General features: G+C 43.9%; 1 protein-coding gene across 1 annotated transcript; it reads left to right on the top strand.

Annotated features, from left to right (window-relative positions):
- The first annotated feature begins 2,412 nt into the window (after positions 1–2,412).
- LOC124676858 (probable galacturonosyltransferase-like 4) lies at positions 2,413–4,014 on the top strand. The gene has a single exon (XM_047212880.1). The coding sequence runs from the start codon at positions 2,519–2,521 to the stop codon at positions 3,593–3,595; it is 1,077 nt and encodes a 358-aa protein (XP_047068836.1). The 5' UTR covers positions 2,413–2,518; the 3' UTR covers positions 3,596–4,014.
- Positions 4,015–22,177: the final 18,163 nt, after the last annotated feature.

Raw genomic sequence — 22,177 nt, 5'->3', positions numbered from 1 at the left:
TGTTAGTACTTGGTTTGGTTATGTTGATCTGTCATGCACTCTAAGGTTATTTAAATATGAACATCGAATATTGTGGAGCTTGTTAACTCCGGCATTGAGGGTTCGTGAAATCCTACACAGTTAGTGGTGTTCATCATCCAACAAGAGGGTGTAGAGTCTAGCATCTATCTATTTACTCTGTTATGTGATCAAAGTTGAGAGTGTCCACTAGTGAAAGTATGATCCCTAGGCCTTGTTCCTAAATACTGCTATCACTGGTTGTTTACTGTTTTACTGCATCTGTACTTCCCGCAATATTACCACCATCAACCACACGCCAGTCCTGGACAGCAAAGCACTTTTCTGGTGCCGTTACTACTGCTCATACTTATTCATACCACCTGTATTTCACTATCTCTTCGCCGAACTAGTGCACCTATTAGGTGTGTTGGGGACACAAGAGACTTCTTGCTTTGTGGTTGCAGGGTTGCATGAGAGGGATATCTTTGACCTCTTCCTCCCCGAGTTCGATAAACCTTGGGTGATCCACTTAAGGGAAACTTGCTGCTGTTCTACAAACCTCTGCTCTTGGAGGCCCAACACTGTCTACAAGAATAGAAGCACCCGTAGACATCACCCCTCTCCGCGCCTACGGTGGATACACAAATTACAGGAAAGATCGATCCTAAATAAAAATAAATTACAATATAGTCCCCCCACTTTGCAAACAGGACCTTGGAGTAAACCTAGGAAACACGGTCGGGTCCTTGTCTTCACTGTCGGCAATCGCTGGCCTCAAAGCATGGGCGCCTGCATCACCGCCGGGGAGGGAACCACTTGGGGGTGGTGTTGGCGTCGAATCCCGCACTGAGGCCGAAGATCCTTTACATCGTCATGCTCACCTGGAGTAAGAAGAAGCTCGGGCAGTCCCGAGAGTGGAGTGGCCTCTATGGCCAGGAATAGCATAGGCGCCTCGGCCTTCGCTTGGGAGCTCCACAAATCACAGCTTCAAGAGCATGCCCGCGGGCACATGCCCCACCTTCCCGTAGAGTTGCGGCTCCATGCAGCAGATCAAGCCTTGGCTCCAACTTCGTCCCATAACGTGACGGGCAAGAAGAAGAGCCCTAACCTCCCAATATACCCCTTAACTAGCCCGGTGTCCGAATGAGGCTTATTTTTTGAGATCTCGCATCTCCTCGCCGCCACGCATACGGCTCCAACCACTGGAGCGATATGAGGCAGACGAGAGCGGCGAGGCGCCGCAAGGATACGACGCCTCCCTCCTAGAATAGACGCCATAGGTCACATAGGATGAACTACAAACCCTAAAACAACACATATATATTTCAGGGCCTCACCTATCCCAACTTCAGCCAACTATTCCAGCGGAGAGGGCATCGAATTGGCCTGGCCAACGATGGTGAACTCTCAAACTATTGCTCACGTGCAAGAGAGGGGCGGTGGGGAATTGAGGCGCATGTTTTGTGACAGCTAGCTGGGTTGAGCATCAATGTGCCTGAAGAAATCAATGGACCGCGAGAAGGTCCCAACCAACGACCGGTGCGGCGACGATCAGAGAACTAGCGCACATGCACGCATGCACGGTAGCATATGGTGAGGCCGGTCGGAGGAGGGGGAGGGCGATATAAGGTGGAGACAGTTAGGTTTCTTCAAAGGCTGCAGCATCGAGGGAGACGACAAGATATTTTTTTCCCTTTGTAGTTGATCAAATTTTGCAATGCATTATCACATATTCGATTAATACAGATATACTCCCTCCATTTCATGAAGTACGTCAGGAATTTGTCTAAATTTAGATATATCTAGACATTAATATAGTTAAATTTTAATAAATCTTAGACATGTTTGATAGAAGGGAGGGAGTATGTGACTATGTTTTCAGTAAATCTGCAATAAGTACAGGTCCGGAAGGAGGGCATCGATCTGGCCAAAGAAAACAATCGACCGCGAGAAGAAGGTCCCAACCAACCACCGGTACGGTGCGGTGCGGTGCGGCGACGACCAGACCGCAAGACTCCAGAGAACCAGCGCACACATGCACGCATGCCACGCTGGCAGCAACGTGCGTGGCTCGATCGACGCGCAAACCACAACCTGGCCGGACCTGGACTAGCCAACGCCAAAACGTGAGCATACCTACTTCCTTCCTCGAAGATTCGCCCAGTTTAATATTCTTCTTCTTCACAAATAAACAAACGTGAGACACACTCATGCACCGACGCCCATCAGTCCATCACCGATCGTCACATAGATGCACAAAACAATATTGAAATCAAGCTGTATGTTATGTTCCCGCGTACCTGGAGTTGAAACACGAAACCGATCGACCACGACACACATATATATCGCGATACGCAACTGGGATGCGCCATTGGGCGGGCGATCCATCCATCCAACAACAGACTGCCTCTGTCGCCGCCGGCCGACCGCCGTGCTTGCTTCCATTGCCAACAAGACAAAGAGAAGCTGAAGCTCCCTTGCCGGCCGGTCTCTCGTTCCTCCCCGGGCCACGCGCGTGATGGGGTACTCCTGGACCTGGCTTCCGGCCGCCGTGCTGCTGCTGGCCACGACCCACGCCATGTCGGCTGCGTCCGGCATTCAGACGACGACGGAGGCGACCGTCATCCGGCCGCCGGCGGCCCCCACCCGGTACAGCCCGGGAGCCTTCATGGAGGCGCCAGCGTTCCGGAACGGCGACGGATGCGGAACGCCCTCCTCCTCCTCCTCCCGCGTGCACATCGCCATGACGCTGGACGCCACCTACCTGCGCGGCACCATCGCCGCGGTCTTCTCCATCCTGCGGCACGCGGCGTGCCCGGAAGACATCACCTTCCACTTCCTCGCCGCGCACCACCGCGACGCCGACGCCGTGCGGCACACGTTCCCGTACCTGGACTACCGCGTGCACCGCTTCGACCCGGCCCGCGTCAGCGCGCGCATCTCCCGCTCCGTGCGCACCGCGCTGGACCAGCCGCTCAACTACGCGCGCATCTACCTCGCCGACATGCTCCCGCGCGCCGTCGCCCGCGTCATCTACCTCGACTCCGACCTCGTCGTCGTCGACGACGTCCGCAAGCTCTGGTCCGTCGACCTCGCCCGCGACGGCCACGTCGTGGCGGCGCCCGAGTACTGCCACACAAACTTCACCAAGTACTTCACCGACGCCTTCTGGTCCGACGCGAACCTCAGCGCCACCTTCCGCGGCCGCCGCCGCCGGCCTTGCTACTTCAACACGGGCGTCATGGTCATGGACGTCGCGCGGTGGCGCGCCGGAGGGTACTCGAGGCGGGTGGAGGAGTGGATGGCGGTGCAGAAACAAGAAAAGAGGATCTACAGCCTCGGGTCCCTGCCGCCGTACCTGCTGGTGCTCGCCGGCGAGATCATGCCCGTCGACCACCGGTGGAACCAGCACGGCCTCGGCGGGGACAACGTCGAGGGCAGGTGCCGGAGCCTCCACCCGGGCCCCATCAGCCTGCTGCACTGGAGCGGCAAGGGCAAGCCGTGGCTCAGGCTCGACTCCAAGAAGCCATGCGCCGTCGACCACCTCTGGGCGCCATACGACCTCTACAACGCCGCCACCGCGCTCGAGGACTGAACTAAACCTCCTCGCCGCCCAGTGCGCGCGTCATCGCTGCGCCACCTGCCGTGATCGATCAAGACGACAGCTCGCATTTATCGAGATGAGGGGCAGGCATATCGAGGAGAAGGGATCGATGCTGGAGAGGAAACACATCCATTGATCGATCGATCGATCGATCATACGGCGGGGTGCGAGGGATTGGATCAGGGCAAGCTGGTTTGCTCGACGCCTCGATTGCATGTGCAAGCGCAGCAAACAAATTGTTTGGCTTGGGAGAGCACAAAGATTTTGCGAGGAAATTCACAAGAGGGGATCGATCGATCCATCCATCCATGGGGTTCCCTCTTGTTTTCGATGGTTAGCGTCACACGTGGCGATCGGACTCTAGTGTTTGTAAATAAAGAGGTTATTTATTTGTAAATTAAGAGGTTAGTTAGGAGGCGACCCATAAAAATACAGCGACTTTTGTCACAAGTGGAATGCTCTGGTCTCTACTACATGATCGGCCCATGCACTAATCTTTATTGCCAGGTTTGAATCGGTCCTGCAAGCATAAACAAAGGTAGTGTAGTACACGATCGAACATAAATAGGAGTCCAAAAAATTAGATTATTTTCCATCAAAGATGATATAATTCCCACGCTCCTGGGCTCATCTCCACCAAAGAGATTTAATCGGTCCAAGGCTGTCATCTTGCAATGCCTTACTTCACTGACCCGCCCAAGTTCATTTGTTGCCAGGGACCGATGAATTTCGTCGGAACTTACCTGAGAATGGTATTTTCTCCGTCGATTCCATCTATAAAGATTTAGTTCTACTTGGCATTCTAGACGATAATACTAGGATGATTTGGAAAGAAGATACCTCTAAAAGTAAAATAAAATTGTGTGGTATCTTCGTTGAGGAGTTATTCTAACCAAGGACAACCTTATTAACCGCAATTGGCATGAAAGCACAAAGTGTGAATTTTTCATCAAAATGAGACGATCAAACAGTTTCATTGCAAGTTGGCTCATTCTATATGGCCAATCATCCAAGTAGCTTCAAACTTGTCCCTGCATCGTAATATTGCTAATATTTTGGATAACTGGCTAGATGGTAGAATTCTTCTTAGGGTGGAAGCGTTTGTTATTATTTGGTCGATATGGCTATGTATAAATGAAAACATTTTAATAATAAAACTCTTATTTTATGCATGTTATCTACTTGTGTACCGCTACACTCCATTTGTGGCTGTCCCTACAACATCTGGAGCATCGTGACCTGCTTACAGAGATCTCTACGTGGTTGGGATGTAACGATGGATACTTTTACCCAACATGGTTGGCAATAATCTTCAGATAAGCCCGCCTGTCACCTTAGGTGCTTCACAATTTCTCATCATTGACATACTTTTGCCTTTTTTAAGTTTGCACAATTTCTCATCATTGCCCGATTGTGTGCATCATAGCAATGCAGAGGTTTGTGTTTAATTAATCTTTAAACCTATTAAGTAATAAAGCGTAATTTATCAACAAAAGAGATATATATATATATACAAGTAAAATTTTAGGGCGGAGATTGTATATGAGAACAATCTAGTGGACAGTCATGTGAATAACCAGAAAAGGTAAAATAAAAATATTTCTGTGAAGAAAACATTATTATGGCAATTATATATAGACTACTAGTAAATAATAGATTGGAAATCCTCTTTGGCTCTTAGGTGTAGATACACGCAGTGCCTAAAGACATATTCGAAAATATCTATAAAAAAATTAAAAAAATCTGGATGTACATCAACACATTCTATGTCCACGCACAAAGGTTCGCGAGAAAAAGACATTTTTAAGGCATATGTGATACGTTCAATCCGGATTATGGATTGTGGTATGATAAACTTTTTCCCTAGAAGATCTATTTTTAATCGAACCTTGGTAAGCACTGCTAAAATGGTGTAAAGGAAACGTCTACAAGACTTTAATAGTTGATTTTAGTTTATGTTTACCGGACCTTTCTAATTTACTTTGTTTAGGTTGTGTTCGATGGACGGAAACAGGCCAGGGTCAAGAATTCTCCTGGAGCTATGCATATATATAGAAATGAAGCACAAATGTGTAGTAAAAAATAATGATAAAAGATTTGTGAGCAGCACATCCGTAAATAGTATTGCCCCTAAAGCCAGAGGTGACAAGAGTCTCTTTGTCCAACCATTATTCACATAGCCACGAGTAACATCAATTATTAAGTAAATGAATACACACCAATTAAATCATTAAGCTAGGTGATTGTGTCGTTGATCTCGAGTGAATCCCTAAACATGCACCATTATTTTCCCCTTTCTGTCGCTGAGATTTGGCGGTAGCACGCCGTTCTCCCAGCATCCCACCTCTTCCCCTTGATCGATCCGATAGACATGGGTACCTGCAGATCATTGAATCGAGGCAAAAATATAAGGATACAAGACTGCAAAGCTCCTATTGAATTCTTACACATATTCATGAGATTAGATGCATATAAACGTTGCAATGATTCACCCCAACCCGCAACTTTTGAGGACTACTCACACATAATATCCAGATCAAACATAGAAATTATTATTGCAAATACTTGATTGAAATCACAATGTTCCTACGATGGTCCCCAGTTCTCAAAGAGATCTCTATTACAATAGTGATGACTATGGCTATGGAGGAGATGGGAGATTGAATGGATAAACTATGGCAGGGGATCTTCTTCGGTGTGGTGTAGATGGATCTGATGGATGGCGGCTCTGTTTGACAATGAATTGCTCTCTTTTTGGTGTGGCTCACTTCACATAACTTATAGGGTTTGACCTCGGGAAGGCTGCGTCACCCCGTATGGGCGGACGGTGCAGGAAGGGCTTGCCCGTACCGATGTCCGCTAAACTCCATGGAACCGACTTTCGGCCTCTGGTTGATTTTGTTGCACTTGTGACGAGATTTTCTTCAGTTATTGCAGGTCCATTTGCCATTATGACTTGATTTTCTACACACCGTTCAAAGATAGAAGAGATTGCACATCTTTGCAATAATTAGTCATTAGTAGCACATTGAGAGAGAAACTGTAGTAGTCAATTTCTTGACATAGCTAAAGGTTTAAATGTGAGAAAAAGTGGCGTATTTTACAGCCATCACTATGTAAAAAGATAATTTCCAATGCTCCAAAATAGATTTTCAGAAGGCTTTTTCTTGTATTTTTTACACTTCACACCAAAAAATCCTTAAATCTAAGATTGTGAAACAAGGCGAAATGTTTCCTTTAATTATAAATATACTTATTTTTCTTTAATATATTCATTTTTAGTACATAAATACCCCTTGATTTAGTCAAAGCTCCCCAACAACCGCCACAACTTCATCCATTAAACTTGACACGTACAACCGGCCGAAAAGGACAACAAGGGAAGTCATATAGATCTAGTTGGGAGTGATGTTCATGCATTGGAAAGCGTAAATGAATGGCCCTTGAGGGACGACTAGACTTGTGAGCGAAGATAGAATGTCCTGATATACACCTAAGAATTTTGTAGGAATTTTTAGACATTTTGAAATGGATCTAAATGCATTTTTCATAATAGGTATATTTTATATTCAATGATGAGATGTATTTTTCATATAAGAACCAAAATTTTCATAAGTTTCCTAATGACGCTTTCTTGTGGCATAGGCATCATCACAATCTCTGTCATAGATTCACCAAGGTGACAAGTTGCATTTGGATGCTAGTGAATTCTAATTCTCGGTGACATCTGTCACTGAGCGGGTGTATATATGATGGACATATAATTAACTCCGATGGTGAAGGAGTGATCAAGAGATGTACTCAAGGCTTACTTAGGGATCTCAATACATGTACCCCGTTGTTTGCACGCACCTTCAAATGATGCTAAAATATAATAATCTCAATCCAACATAGGTTGTTCGAATGATTTTTGCTTGTGGGATGGGGCTCAAAGACAAGGAAAAGCTTCTTAGTACTTCTCCTCCTCAGCAGAAAGGATTTTGCTTTGAAAGACTCTCCGGAGATAGTGGAATCCTAAAGTGATGAATAAGAAGTTCACGAGGGAATATTCATAGCTTCAACAAAAATACAAACATAAAGGGTGAATACTGCCAAGCTTCATGCACTAGCTAATGCAACCAAAAGTCCAAAGCGATAGAAAGGACTAGGGCAATCTACATATACATACATGAAGTCATGAACACCCCCTCTCACATGTGGCCAAGGCCAACACGTACACGTGCATGCAGTTTTACGATAAATTGTGAAACCTAGCTAGGAATTGAACTGGAGACTCCGGGCTCTGATACCATGTCAACCTACATTCACTAGCTAACACAACCATGAATGTTTTGTGATGGGAAAGACAAGTCAACACTTGTAGAGACTTCGAGGTATAGTTCAAGAGGCATATACATGGACCGATGACTTAGAGGTATAGCTCAAGAGGAATATACATGAACACCTAAGGGCAACAACAATTTTAGGATAACTGCGAAAGCCAGGACTCGAACTTGAGACCTTAGGCTCTAATACCATGGCAATCTTCATACAGTAGGCAACGCAACCAAAAGTCCAAATTGATGGAAAGAGCTAGTGCGGTCCACATATACATACATCAACAAATACAAATCAAAATACTGCACCAAGCACTTCAAGTAGAGGATAAAGGAGTCCAACAGTTAATTTCGAAAGGCTTAGTTGCTATAATTGTGGAGAGTCCGCTCACTTTGCTGCCAATTGTCTCGGGGCTAGGAAGGACAAAAAGGACGACAATGATAAGAATGAGAAAGTGAATAGTGGCAAGTAAAAACACCATAATAATGGCTATATAATCAAGTACTACAGCAAGTACAAGTAACCGCCAATATTGGTGAATGAACCCCCAGTTCCCAGCCAACACCAACTCCAATTTTGGAAGTGACGATGAAGAAGAAGGTAGTGTCATCGTGATTTTCATTGCTCCAGCAAGTACAAGTAACCGCCAATATTGGTGAATGAACCCCCAGCTCCCAGCCAACACCAACTCCAATTTTGGAAGTGACGATGAAGAAGAAGGTAGTGTCATCGTGATTTTCATTGCTCCAACCCCACCAAAAAACTTTAGATATCTTTGATGTGCCAAAAAAAGAACAACCATAACCCTTTGCTTGTGATGGTAAAGCACACGTCCATTGGGAACCCCAAGAGGAAGGTGTGATGCGTACAGCAGCAAGTTTTCCCTCAGTAAGAAACCAAGGTTATCGAACCAGTAGGAGATGAAGGCCACGTGAAGGTTGTTGGTGAAGGAGTGTAGTGCGGCGCAACACTAGGGATTCCGGCGCCAACGTGGAACCTGCACAACACAATCAAAATACTTTGCCGCAACTTAACAGTGAGGTTGTCAATCTCACCGGCTTGCTGAAAACAAAGGATTAAACGTATGGTGTGGAGAATGATGTTTGTTTGCAAAGAACAGCAGAGAACAGTGATTGCAGTAGATTGTATTTCAGATGTAAAAGAATGGACCGGGGTCCACGGTTCACTAGTGGTGTCTCTCCAATAAGATAAATAGCATGTTGGGTGAATAAATTACAGTTGGGCAATTGACAAATAGAGAGGGCATAGCAATGCACATACATATCATTATGACTAATATGAGATTTACTTAGGGCATTACGACAAAGAACATAGACCGCTATCCAGCATGCATCTATGACTAAAAAGTCCACCTTCGGGTTAGCATCCACACCACTTCCAGTATTAAGTTGCAAACAACAGACAATTGCATTAAGTACTGTGCGTAATGTAAACAATACAAATATCCTTAGACAAAGCATTGTTGTTTTATCCCTAGTGGCAACAGCACATCCACAACCTTAGAACTTTCTGTCACTCGTCCCAGCATTCAATGGAGGCATGAACCCACTATCGAGCATAAATACTCCCTCTTGGAGTTACATGTATCAACTTGGCCAGAGCCTCTACTAGCAACGGAGAGCATGCAAGATCATAAACAACATATATATGATAGATCAATAATCAACATGACATAGTATTCCATATTCATCGCATCCCAACAAACACAACATGTAGCATTACAAATAGATGATCTTGATCATGATAGGCAGCTCACAAGATCTAAACATGATAGCACAAGAGGAGAAGACAACCATCTAGCTACTGCTATGGACCCATAGTCCAAGGATGAACTACTCACGCATCAGTCCGGAGGCGGGCATGGTGATGTAGAGCCCTCCGGTGATGATTCCCCTCTCCGGCAGGGTGCCGGAGGCGATCTTCAGAATCCCCCGAGATGGGATTGATGGCGGAGGCGGCCCAGTATGTATTCTCGTATCGTGGCTCTCGGTACTAGGGTTTTCGCGACGGAGAGATTATATAGGCGAAGGGGCAGAGTCGGGGGACGCTTGATACGTCTCCAATGTATCTATAATTTCTTATGTTCCATGCTACTTTTATGATGATACACACATGTTTTATATACACTTTATGTCATTATTATGCATTTTCCGGAACTAACCTATTGACAAGATGCCGAAGTGCCAGTTCCTGTTTTCTGCTGTTTTTGGTTTCAGAAATCCTAGTAAGGAAATATTCTCGGAATTGGACAAAATCAAGGCCCACGATCTTATATTTCCACGAAGCTTCCAGAACACTGAAGAGGGGCCAGAGGGGAGGCCCAGGGCCCCCACACGTGGTGGTGACGCGGCCAGAGGGGGGGCGCGCCCCCCTGGTGTGTGGGACCCCCGTGGCCCCTCCGACTCCGCCTCTTCGCCTATAAGATGCCTCGTGACCTAAATCTTCGACACGAATTGATGAAACTCCAGAAAACCTTCCAGAGCCGCCACCATCGCGAAACTCCAATTCGGGGGACATAAGTCTCTGTTCCGGCACCCTGCCGGGACGGGGAATTGCCCCCGGAAGGCATCTCCATCGACACCACCGCCATCTTCATCGCCATCGCTGTCTCCCATGATGAGGAGGGAGTAGTTCTCCCCCGAGGCTGAGGGCTCTACCGTAGCTATGTGGTTCATCTCTCTCTTTCGATCTAGTTGAATATCATCTATGTGCTACTCTAGTGATGTTATTAAAGTAGTCTATTCCTCCTCCATGATGTAATGTTGACAGTGTGTGCATCATGTAGTACTTGGTATAAGCTATGATTGTGATCTCTTGTAGATTATGAAGTTAACTATTACTATGATAGTATTGATGTGATCTATTCCCCCTTTCATAGCCTAACGGTGACGGTGTGCATGCTATGTTAGTACTCGGTATAATTGCGTTGGTCTATCATGCACTCTAAGGTTACTTAAATATGAACATCGAATGTTGTGGAGCTTGTTAACTCCGGCATTGAGGTGCTCTTGTAGCCCTACACAATGAATGGTGTTTGTTATCCAACAAGAGAGTGTAGAGTAGTCTCAGTTATGTGATCAATGTTGAGAGTGTCCACTAGTGAAAGTAGGATCCCTAGGCCTTGTTTCCACACATCGAATCTCCGTTTATTTACTGTTCTACTGCATGTTTACTCGCTGCCATATTTATTTCAGATTTTTATTACCACTCATATACATCCATATTACTTGTATTTCACTATCTCTTCACCGAACTAGTGCACCTTGATACGTCTCCGACGTATCGATAATTTCTTATGTTCCATGCCACAATATTGATGATATCTACATGTTTTATGCATACTTTATGTCATATTTATGCATTTTCCGGCACTAACCTATTAACGAGATGCCGAAGAGCCGATTCTTGTTTTCTGCTATTTTTGGTTTCAGAAATCCTAGTAAGGAAATATTCTCGGAATTGGACGAAATCAACGCCCAGGGGCCTATTTTTACACGAAGCTTCCAGAAGACCGAAGGAGAGACGAAGTGGGGCCACGGGGCGCCGCCACACTAGGGCGGCACGGCCCAAGGGGGGCCCGCGCGGCCCTAGCGTGTGGGGCCCTCGTGTGGCCCCCTGACCTATCTCCTCCGCCTACTTAAAGCCTTCGTCGCGAAACCCCCAGTACCGAGAGCCACGATACGGAAAACCTTCCAGAGACGCCGCCGCCACCAATCCCATCTCGGGGGATTCAGGAGATCGCCTCCGGCACCCTGCCGGAGAGGGGAATCATCTCCCGGAGGACTCTTCACCGCCATGGTCGCCTCCGGAGTGATGAGTGAGTAGTTCACCCCTGGACTATGGGTCCATAGCAGTAGCTAGATGGTCGTCTTCTCCTAATTGTGCCTCATTGTCGGATCTTGTGAGCTGCCTAACATGATCAAGATCATCTATCTGTAATGCTATATGTTGTGTTTGTTGGGATCCGATGGATAGAGAATACTATGTTATGTTGATTATCAATCTATTACCTATGTGTTGTTTATGATCTTGCATGCTCTCCGTTATTAGTAGAGGCTCGGCCAAGTTTTTACTCTTAACTCCAAGAGGGAGTATTTATGCTCGATAGTGGGTTCATGCCTCCATTAAATGCTGGGACGGTGACGAAAAGTTCTAAGGTTGTGGATGTCGTTGTTGCCACTAGGGATAAAACATTGATGCTATGTCCGAGGATGTAGTTATTGATTACATTACGCACCATACTTAATGCAATTGTCTGTTGTTTTCAACTTAATACTTGGAAGGGGTTCGGATGATAACCTCGAAGGTGGACTTTTTAGGCATAGATGCATGTCCGGATAGCGGTCTATGTACTTTGTCGTAATGCCCAATTAAATCTCACTATACTCATCATATCATGTATGTGCATTGTCATGCCCTCTCTATTTGCCAATTGCCCAACTGTAATTTGTTCACCCAACATGCTATTTATCTTATGGGAGAGACACCTCTAGTGAACTGTGGACCCCGGTCCATTCTTTTTAATCGAATACAATCTACTCGCAATACTTGTTCTACTGTTCTCTGCAAACAATCATCATCCACACTACACATCTAATCCTTTGTTACAGCAAGCCGGTGAGATTGACAACCTCACTGTTTCGTTGGGGCAAAGTACTTTGGTTGTGTTGTGCATGTTCCACGTTGGCGCCGGAATCCCTGGTTTTGCGCCGCACTACATCTCGCCGCCATCAACCTTCAACGTGCTTCTTGGCTCCTACTGGTTCGATAAACCTTGGTTTCTTACTGAGGAAAAACTTGCTGTTGTACGCATCACACCTTCCTCTTGGGGTTCCCAACGGACGCGTGCTGTACGCGTATCAAGCTCTTTTTCCGGCGCCATTGCCGGGGAGATCAAGACACGCTGCAAGGGGAGTCTCCACATTCCAATCTCTTTACTTTGTTTTTGTCTTGCTTTATTTTATTTACTACTTTGTTTGCTGCACTAAATCAAAACACAAAAAAATTAGTTGCTAGTTTTACTTTATTTGCTATCTTGTTTGCTATATTAAAAACACAAAAAAATTACTTGCTTGCATTTACTTATTTCATCATGTTTCCTTTTAATTTTACTGTAAAAGATATACCGGTGGGACAAGGGTCTATAATTGGAAGAGATAATATAGAAGAATTTTTCACCCATGTTAGTATGCATGAAGATCTAAAAGATATACCCCTTGCAAAATCTGTCCCTACTTATGAAGATGCCTCTGTTTGTTTGGTACGCATGATGGAAGCTAGATTTATTAGTCTCAACCCCATGATACAACACATGTTTCTTACACTTTCTGATATGGAGAGGGGAGAGAAGAGAGATTTTGTTCTAAAAGTCCTAGTGCGAGAATTTGAGGATATATCCAAAGAAGCTAGAAAAGTTTTTAGTAAGCATGATAGGCTTGGTATGATCACCGATTTTAAAAGAACACTTGAAAAGATGGATATGGATAGAATTAAGTACACTAATAATGTTAATGATGGTGGGGAGATTAAAGCACCAATACCATGTAAGCTCCTAGCGATGCATGAAGCTCTAGATGATAATTATGCTTGGCTTGTTCTCGAAAATTTGTTTGATGAGAGTAGCAAGCCCAAGACTAATGAAAAGGGAGCCGCTGAAACCTATGTATCCAAAATACTATGCATGGTTGAGAAAACTCCACGCCCCGCTGTAGATGCACCATCTTTTGATAATACTTGATACACACTTTCTGCGCCTAGCTGAAAGGCGTTAAAGAAAAGCGCTTATGGGAGACAACCCATGGTTTTACTACAGTACCTTTATTTTATATTTGAGTCTTGGAAGTTGTTACTACTTTAGCAACCTCTCCTTATCTTAGTTTTGTTGCATTGTTGTGCCAAGTAAAGTCATTGATAGTAAGGTTCATACTAGATTTGGATTACTGCGCAGAAACAGATTTCTTTGCTGTCACGAATCTGCGTCTAATTCTCTGTAGGTAACTCAGAAAATTATGCCAATTTACGTGAGTGATCACGCAACTTTCATTCAATTTGAGCATTTTCATTTGAGCAAGTCTGGTGCCTCTTAGAAATTCGTCTTTACGAACTGTTCTGTTTTGACAGATTCTGCCTTTTATTTCGCATTGCCTGTTTCGCTATGCTTGATGGATTTTTCGATTCCATTAACTTTTAGTAGCTTTGTGCAATGTCCAGAAGTGTTAAGAATGATTGTGTCGCCTCTGAACATGTAAATTTTGATTGTGCACTAACCCTCTAATGAGTTGTTTTGAGTTTGGTGTGGAGGAAGTTTTCAAGGATCAAGAGAGGGAGATGATACAATATGATCAAGGAGAGTGAAAGCTCTAAGCTTGGGGATGCCCCGGTGGTTCACCCCTCGCATATTTCAAGAAGACTCAAGCGTCTAAGCTTGGGGATGCCCAAGGCATCCCCTTCTTCATCGACAACATTATCGGGTTCCTCTAGTGAAACTATATTTTTATTCCATCACATCTTATGTACTTTGCTTGGAGCGTCGGTTTGTTTTTGTTTTTTGTTTTGTTTGAATAAAATGGATCCTAGCATTCATTGTGTGGGAGAGAGACACGCTTCGCTGTTGCATATGGACAAATATGTCCTTAGGCTTTACTCATAATGTTCATGGCGAAGGTTGAATCTGCTTCGTTAGATTGTTATATGGTTGGAATCGGGAAAATGATACATGTAGTAATTGCTAAAATGTCTTAGATAATGTGATACATGGAAATTGTTGTGCTCATGTTTAAGCTCTTGCATCATATACTTTGCACCCATTAATGAAGAAATACATAGAGCTTGCTAAAATTTGGTTTGCATAATTGGTCTCTCTAAGGTCTAGATAATTTCTAGTATAGAGTTTGAACAACAATGAAGACGGTGTAGAGTCTTATAATATTTACAATATGTCTTTTATGTGAGTTTTGCTGCACCGGTTCATCCTTGTGTTTGTTTCAAATAGCCTTGCTAGCCTAAGCCTTGTATCGAGAGGGAATACTTCTCATGCATCCAAAATCCTTGAGCCAACCACTATGCCATTTGTGTCCACCATACCTACCTACTACATGGTATTTCTCCGCCATTCCAAAGTAAATTGCTTGAGTGCTACCTTTAAATTTCTAATCCTCTACCTTTGCAATATATAGCTCATGGGACAAATAGCCTAAAAACTATTGTGGTATTGAATATGTACTTATGCAGTTGATCTCTTATTAAGTTGCTTGTTGTGCGATAACCATGTTCCTGGGGACGCCATCAACTACTCTTTGTTGAATATCATGTGAGTTGCTATGCATGTCCGTCTTGTACGAAGTAAGGGAGATTTACCGCTAGAATGGTTAGAGCATGCATAATGTTAGAGAAGAACATTGGGCCGCTAACTAAAGCCATGATCCATGGTGGAAGTTTCGAGTTTTGGACAAATATCCTCAATCTCATATGAGAAAATTAAGCTGTTGTTGAATGCTTATGCATAAAAGAGGAGTCCATTATCTCGTTGTCTATGTTGTCCCGGTATGGATGTCTAAGTTGAGAATAATCAATAGCGAGAAATCCAATGCGAGCTTTCTCCTTAGACCTTTGTACGAGCGGCATAGAGGTACCCCTTTGTGACACTTGGTTAAAACATATGCATTGCGATGATAATCCAGGTAATCCGAGCTAATTAGGACAAGGTGCGGGCACTATTAGTATACTATGCATGAGGCTTGCAACTTGTAGGATATAATTTACATAACACATATGCTTTATTACTACCGTTGACAAAATTGTTTCTTGTTTTCAAAATCAAAGCTCTAGCACAAATATAGCAATCAATGCTTCCCTCTGCGAAGGGCCTTTCTTTTACTTTTTATGTTGAGTCAGTTCACCTATCTCTCTCCACCTCAAAAAGCAAACACTTGTGTGAACTGTGCGTTGATTCCTACATACTTGCATATTGCACTTGTTATATTACTTTATGTTGACAATTATCCATGAGATATACATGTTACAAGTTGAAAGCAACCGCTGAAACTTAATCTTCCTTTGTGTTGCTTCAATACCTTTACTTTGATTTATTGTTTTATGAGTTAACTCTTATGCAAGACTTATTGATGCTTGTCTTGAAGTACTATTCATGAAAAGTCTTTGCTATATGATTCATTTGTTTACTCATGTCATTTACATTGTTTTGATCACTGCATTCATTACATATGCTTACAATAGTATGATCAAGGTTATGATGGCATGTCACTCCAGAAATTATCTTTGTTATCGTTTACCTGCTCGGGACGAGCAGAAACTAAGCTTGGGGATGCTGATACGTCTCCGACGTATCGATAATTTCTTATGTTTCATGCCACAATATTGATGATATCTACATGTTTTATGCATACTATATGTCATATTTATGCATTTTCCGGCACTAACCTATTAACGAGATGCCGAAGAGCCAGTTGTTGTTTTCTGCTGTTTTTGGTTTCAGAAATCCTAGTAAGGAAATATTCTCAGAATTGGACGAAATCAACGCCCAGGGGCCTATTTTTACACGAAGCTTCCAGAAGACCATCTAGCTACTGCTATGGACCCATAGTCCAAGGATGAACTACTCACGCATCAGTCCGGAGGCGGGCATGGTGATGTAGAGCCCTCCGGTGATGATTCCCCTCTCCGGCAGGGTGCCGGAGGCGATCTTCAGAATCCCCCGAGATGGGATTGACGGCGGCGGCGGCCCAGTATGTATTCTCGTATCGTGGCTCTCGGTACTAGGGTTTTCACGACGGAGAGATTATATAGGCGAAGGGGCAGAGTCGGGGGACGCTTGATACGTCTCCAACGTATCTATAATTTCTTATGTTCCATGCTACTTTTATGATAATACACACATGTTTTATATACACTTTATGTCATTATTATGCATTTTCCGGAACTAACCTATTGACAAGATGCCGAAGTGCCAGTTCTGTTTTCTGCTGTTTTTGGTTTCAGAAATCCTAGTAAGGAAATATTCTCGGAATTGGACGAAATCAAGGCCCACGATCTTATATTTCCACGAAGCTTCCAGAACACTGAAGAGGGACCAGAGGGGAGGCCTAGGGGCCCCACACATGGTGGTGACGCGGCCAGAGGGGGGCGCGCCCCCCTGGTGTGTGGGACCCCCGTGGCCCCTCCGACTCCGCCTCTTCGCCTATAAGATGCCTCGTGACCTAAATCTTCGACACGAATTGACGAAACTCCAGAAAACCTTCCAGAGCCGCCACCATCGCGAAACTCCAATTCGGGGGACATAAGTCTCTGTTCCGGCACCCTGCCGGGACGGGGAATTGCCCCCAGAAGGCATCTCCATCGACACCACCGCCATCTTCATCGCCATCGCTGTCTCCCATGATGAGGAGGGAGTAGTTCTCCCCCGAGGCTGAGGGCTCTACCGTAGCTATGTGGTTCATCTCTCTCTTTGTGATCTAGTTGAATATCATCTATGTGCTACTCTAGTGATGTTATTAAAGTAGTCTATTCCTCCTCCATGATGTAATGTTGACAGTGTGTGCATCATGTAGTACTTGGTATAAGCTATGATTGTGATCTCTTGTAGATTATGAAGTTAACTATTACTATGATAGTATTGATGTGATCTATTCCCCCTTTCATAGCCCGACGGTGACGGTGTGCATGCTATGTTAGTACTCGGTATAATTGCGTTGGTCTATCGTGCACTCTAAGGTTACTTAAATATGAACATCGAATGTTGTGGAGCTTGTTAACTCCGGCATTGAGGTGCTCTTGTAGCCCTACACAATGAATGGTGTTTGTTATCCAACAAGAGAGTGTAGAGTAGTCTCAGTTATGTGATCAATATTGAGAGTGTCCACTAGTGAAAGTAGGATCCCTAGGCCTTGTTTCCACACATCGAATCTCCGTTTATTTACTGTTCTACTACATGTTTACTCGCTGCCATATTTATTTCAGATTTTTATTACCACTCATATACATCCATATTACTTGTATTTCACTATCTCTTCACCGAACTAGTGCACCTTGATACGTCTCCGACGTATCGATAATTTCTTATGTTCCATGCCACAATATTGATGATATCTACATGTTTTATGCATACTTTATGTCATATTTATGCATTTTCCGGCACTAACCTATTAACGAGATGCCGAAGAGCCGATTCTTTGTTTTCTCGCTGTTTTTGGTTTCGAAATCCTAGTAAGGAAATATTCTCGGAATTGGACGAAATCAACGCCCAGGGGCCTATTTTTACACGAAGCTTCCAGAAGACCGAAGGAGAGATGAAGTGGGGCCACGGGGCGCCGCCACACTAGGGCGGCGCGGCCCAAGGGGGGCCCGTGCGGCCCTAGCGTGTGGGGCCCTCGTGTGGCCCCCTGACCTATCTCCTCCGCCTACTTAAAGCCTTCGTCGCGAAACCCCCAGTACCGAGAGCCACGATACGGAAAACCTTCCCGGAGACGCCGCCGCCGCCAATCCCATCTCGGGGGATTCTGGAGATCGCCTCCGGCACCCTGCCGGAGAGGGAAATCATCTCCCGGAGGACTCTTCACCGCCATGGTCGCCTCCGGAGTGATGAGTGAGTAGTTCACCCCTGGACTATGGGTCCATAGCAGTAGCTAGATGGTCGTCTTCTCCTAATTGTGCTTCATTGTCGGATCTTGTGAGTTGCCTAACATGATCAAGATCATCTATCTGTAATGCTATATGTTGTGTTTGTTGGGATCCGATGGATAGAGAATACTATGTTATGTTGATTATCAATCTATTACCTATGTGTTGTTTATGATCTTGCATGCTCTCCGTTATTAGTAGAGGCTCGGCCAAGTTTTTACTCTTAACTCCAAGAGGGAGTATTTATGCTCGATAGTGGGTTCATGCCTCCATTAAATCTGGGACATTGACGAGAAAGTTCTAAGGTTGTGGATGTGTCTGTTGCCACTAGGGATAAAACATTGATGCTATGTCCGAGGATGTAGTTATTGATTACATTACGCACCATACTTAATGCAATTGTCTGTTGTTTTCAACTTAATACTTGGAAGGGGTTCGGATGATAACCTGAAGGTGGACTTTTTAGGCATAGATGCATGCTGGATAGCGGTCTATGTACTTTGTCGTAATGCCCAATTAAATCTCACTATACTCATCATATCATGTATGCGCATTGTCATGCCCTCTCTATTTGTCAATTGCCCAACTGTAATTTGTTCACCCAACATGCTATTTATCTTATGGGAGAGACACCTCTAGTGAACTGTGGACCCCGGTCCATTCTTTTTAATCGAATACAATCTACTGCAATACTTGTTCTACTATTCTCTGCAAACAATCATCATCCACACTATACATCTAATCCTTTGTTACAGCAAGCCGGTGAGATTGACAACCTCACTGTTTCGTTGGGGCAAAGTACTTTGGTTGTGTTTTGCAGGTTCCACGTTGGCGCCGGAATCCCTGGTGTTGCGCCGCACTACATCTCGCCGCCATCAACCTTCAACGTGCTTCTTGGCTCCTACTGGTTCGATAAACCTTGGTTTCTTACTGAGGGAAAACTTGCTGTTGTACGCATCACACCTTCCTCTTGGGGTTCCCAACGGACGCGTGCTGTACGCGTATCACACCTATACATCTGACAAGTGTATTAGGTGTGTTGGGGACACAAGAGACTTCTTGTATCGTGATTGCAGGGTTGCTTGAGAGGGATATCTTTGACCTCTTCCTCCCTGAGTTCGATAAACCTTGGGTGATTCACTTAAGGGAAAACTTGCTGCTGTTCTACAAACCTCTGCTCTTGGAGGCCCAACACTGTCTACAGGAATAGAAGCGTGCGTAGACATCAAGACTATTTTCTGGCACCGTTGCCGGGGAGGAAAGGTAAAAGGCACTCACACTCCGGACCCCGGCAACTAAGCTATTTTCTGGCGCCGTTGCCGGGGAGGTAAGGTTAAAGGTATTCACATCCTCCGACTACTAAGCTATTTCCTAGCACTGTTGCCGGTGTGTGAGTGCTCGAAGCTATTTTCTTTAGATCCTGCAATTGCATCTTTTTGTTTCTTGTTCACTAGTTAGGCATAATGGAAAATAACAGTGAGCTTTTTAATCTATTTCCTGAGTTAAGACATAAATTGTGTGATGCGAAAATTAAAAAACCTATGGAACCTTATTTGCATGCTAGTAGCAATGTTATTAGTATGAACACCATTGTTGATAATGCTATGGAAGAATTTAAGCTTGGGGAAGCTGGTTTTGATGAGCATGATATTTTTAGTCCCCCAAGTTTTGAGGAGAAAATTTACTTTGATGATACTTTACCTCCTATATATGATGATTACAATGATGACTATCATCCACCTACTATTGAGGAGAAAATTAATTATGATTATACTATGCCTCCTATATTTGATGATTATGGTGATAATGATAGCTACCTTGTTGAATTTGCTCCCACTACAATTAATAAGAATGACTATGCTTATGTTGGGAGTAGTAATTATTTTATGCATGAGACTCATGATAAGAATGCTTTATGTGCTAGTTATATTGTTGAGTTTGTTCATGATGCTACTGAAAGTTATTATGAGAGAGGAAAATATGGTTGTAGAAGTTTTCCTGTTACTAAAACACCTCTCTTTTTACTGAAAATCTTGAAGTTGCGCTTGTCTAGTCTTTCTATGCTTGTTGCATTATGCTTCATGAATTTGTTTATTTACAAGATTCCTTTTCATAGGAAGTGGGTTAGGCTTAAATTTGTTTCATACTTGCTTTTTGATGCTCTCTTTTGTTTCAACTCTTATTTCTTGCGAGTGCATCATTAAAATTACTGAGCCCATCTTAATGGCTATAAAGAAAGCACTTCTTGGGAGATAACCCATGTTTTTTATTTTACTACTGTTTTGTTGTGTCTTGGAAGGTGTTACTACTATAGCAACCTCTCCTTATCTTTATTTTATTGCATTGTTGTGCCAAGTGAAGTCTCTAATAGAAGGTTGATACTAGATTTGGATTTCTGCCCAAAAACAGATTTCTATCTGTCACGAATTTGGGCAGGGTTCTCTGTAGGTAACTCAGAAAAATCTGCCAATTTACGTGCGTGATCCCCAGATATGTACGCAAATTTCATTAGTTTTGAGTTTTCTCATCTGAGCAAGTTTAGTGCCCTAGAAAAATTCGTCTTTACGGACTGTTCTGTTTTGACAGATTCTGCCTTTTGTTTCGCATTGCCTCTTTTGCTGTGTTGGATGGATTTCTTTGTTCCATTAACTTTCAGTAGATTTGGGCAATGTCCAGAAGTGTTAAGAATGATTGTGTCACCTCTGAATATGTGAATTTTTTTATTATGCACTAACCCTCTAATGAGTTTGTTTCGAGTTTGGTGTGGAGGAACTTTTCAAGGATCAAGAGAGGAGGATGATACAATATGATCAAGAAGAGTGAAAAGTCTAAGCTTGGGAATGCCCCCGTGGTTCATCCCTGCATATTTCAAGAAGACTCAAGCATCTAAGCTTGGGGATGCCCAAGGCATCCCCTTCTTCATCGACAACTTATCGGGTCACCTCTAGTGAAACTATATTTTTATTCCGTCACATCTTATGTACTTTACTTGGAGCGTCTGTGTGCTTTTATTTTCGTTTTGTTATTTTCATTCTCTAAATAAATTCATTCTTGTGTGGGAGAGAGACACGCTCCGCTTGTTCATATGAACACTGGTGTTCTTAGCTTTTAATGTTCATGGCGAAGGTTGAAACTGCTTCGTTCACTGTTATATGGTTGGAAACAGAAAATGCTACATGTGGTAATGAGTATAATGTCTTGAATAATTTGATACTTGGCAATTGTTGCGCTCATATAGATCATGTTTAAGCTCTTGCATCATATGCTTTGCACCTATTAATGAAGAACTACATAGAGCTGGTTAAAATTTGGTTTGCATGATTGGTCTCTCTAAAGTCTAGATATTTTCCGGTGAGGGTTTGAACAACAAGGAAGACAGTGTAGAGTCTTATAATGCTTGCAATATGTTCTTATGTAAGTTTTTCTGTACCGGTTCATACTTGTGTTTGTTTCAAACAACCTTGCTAGCCTAAGCCTTGTATTGAGAGGGAATACTTCTCGTGCATCCAAATCCTTGAGCCAAAAACTATGCCATTTGTGTCCACCATACCTACCTACTACATGGTATTTTCTGCCATTCCAAGTAAATACTTCGTGTGC

Source organism: Lolium rigidum, chromosome 7 (assembly GCF_022539505.1).
Source record: "Lolium rigidum isolate FL_2022 chromosome 7, APGP_CSIRO_Lrig_0.1, whole genome shotgun sequence".
NCBI lineage: Eukaryota > Viridiplantae > Streptophyta > Magnoliopsida > Poales > Poaceae > Lolium > Lolium rigidum.
The sequence above is the reverse complement of the archived record's forward strand: the minus strand, read 5'-3'. Positions and strand labels throughout refer to the sequence as shown.

What these genes read in the sequence shown, in the direction of transcription:
- LOC124676858 (XM_047212880.1), top strand. Translation starts at nt 2,519, where the DNA reads ATGGGGTACTCCTGGACCTGGCTTCCGGCCGCCGTGCTGCTGCTGGCC.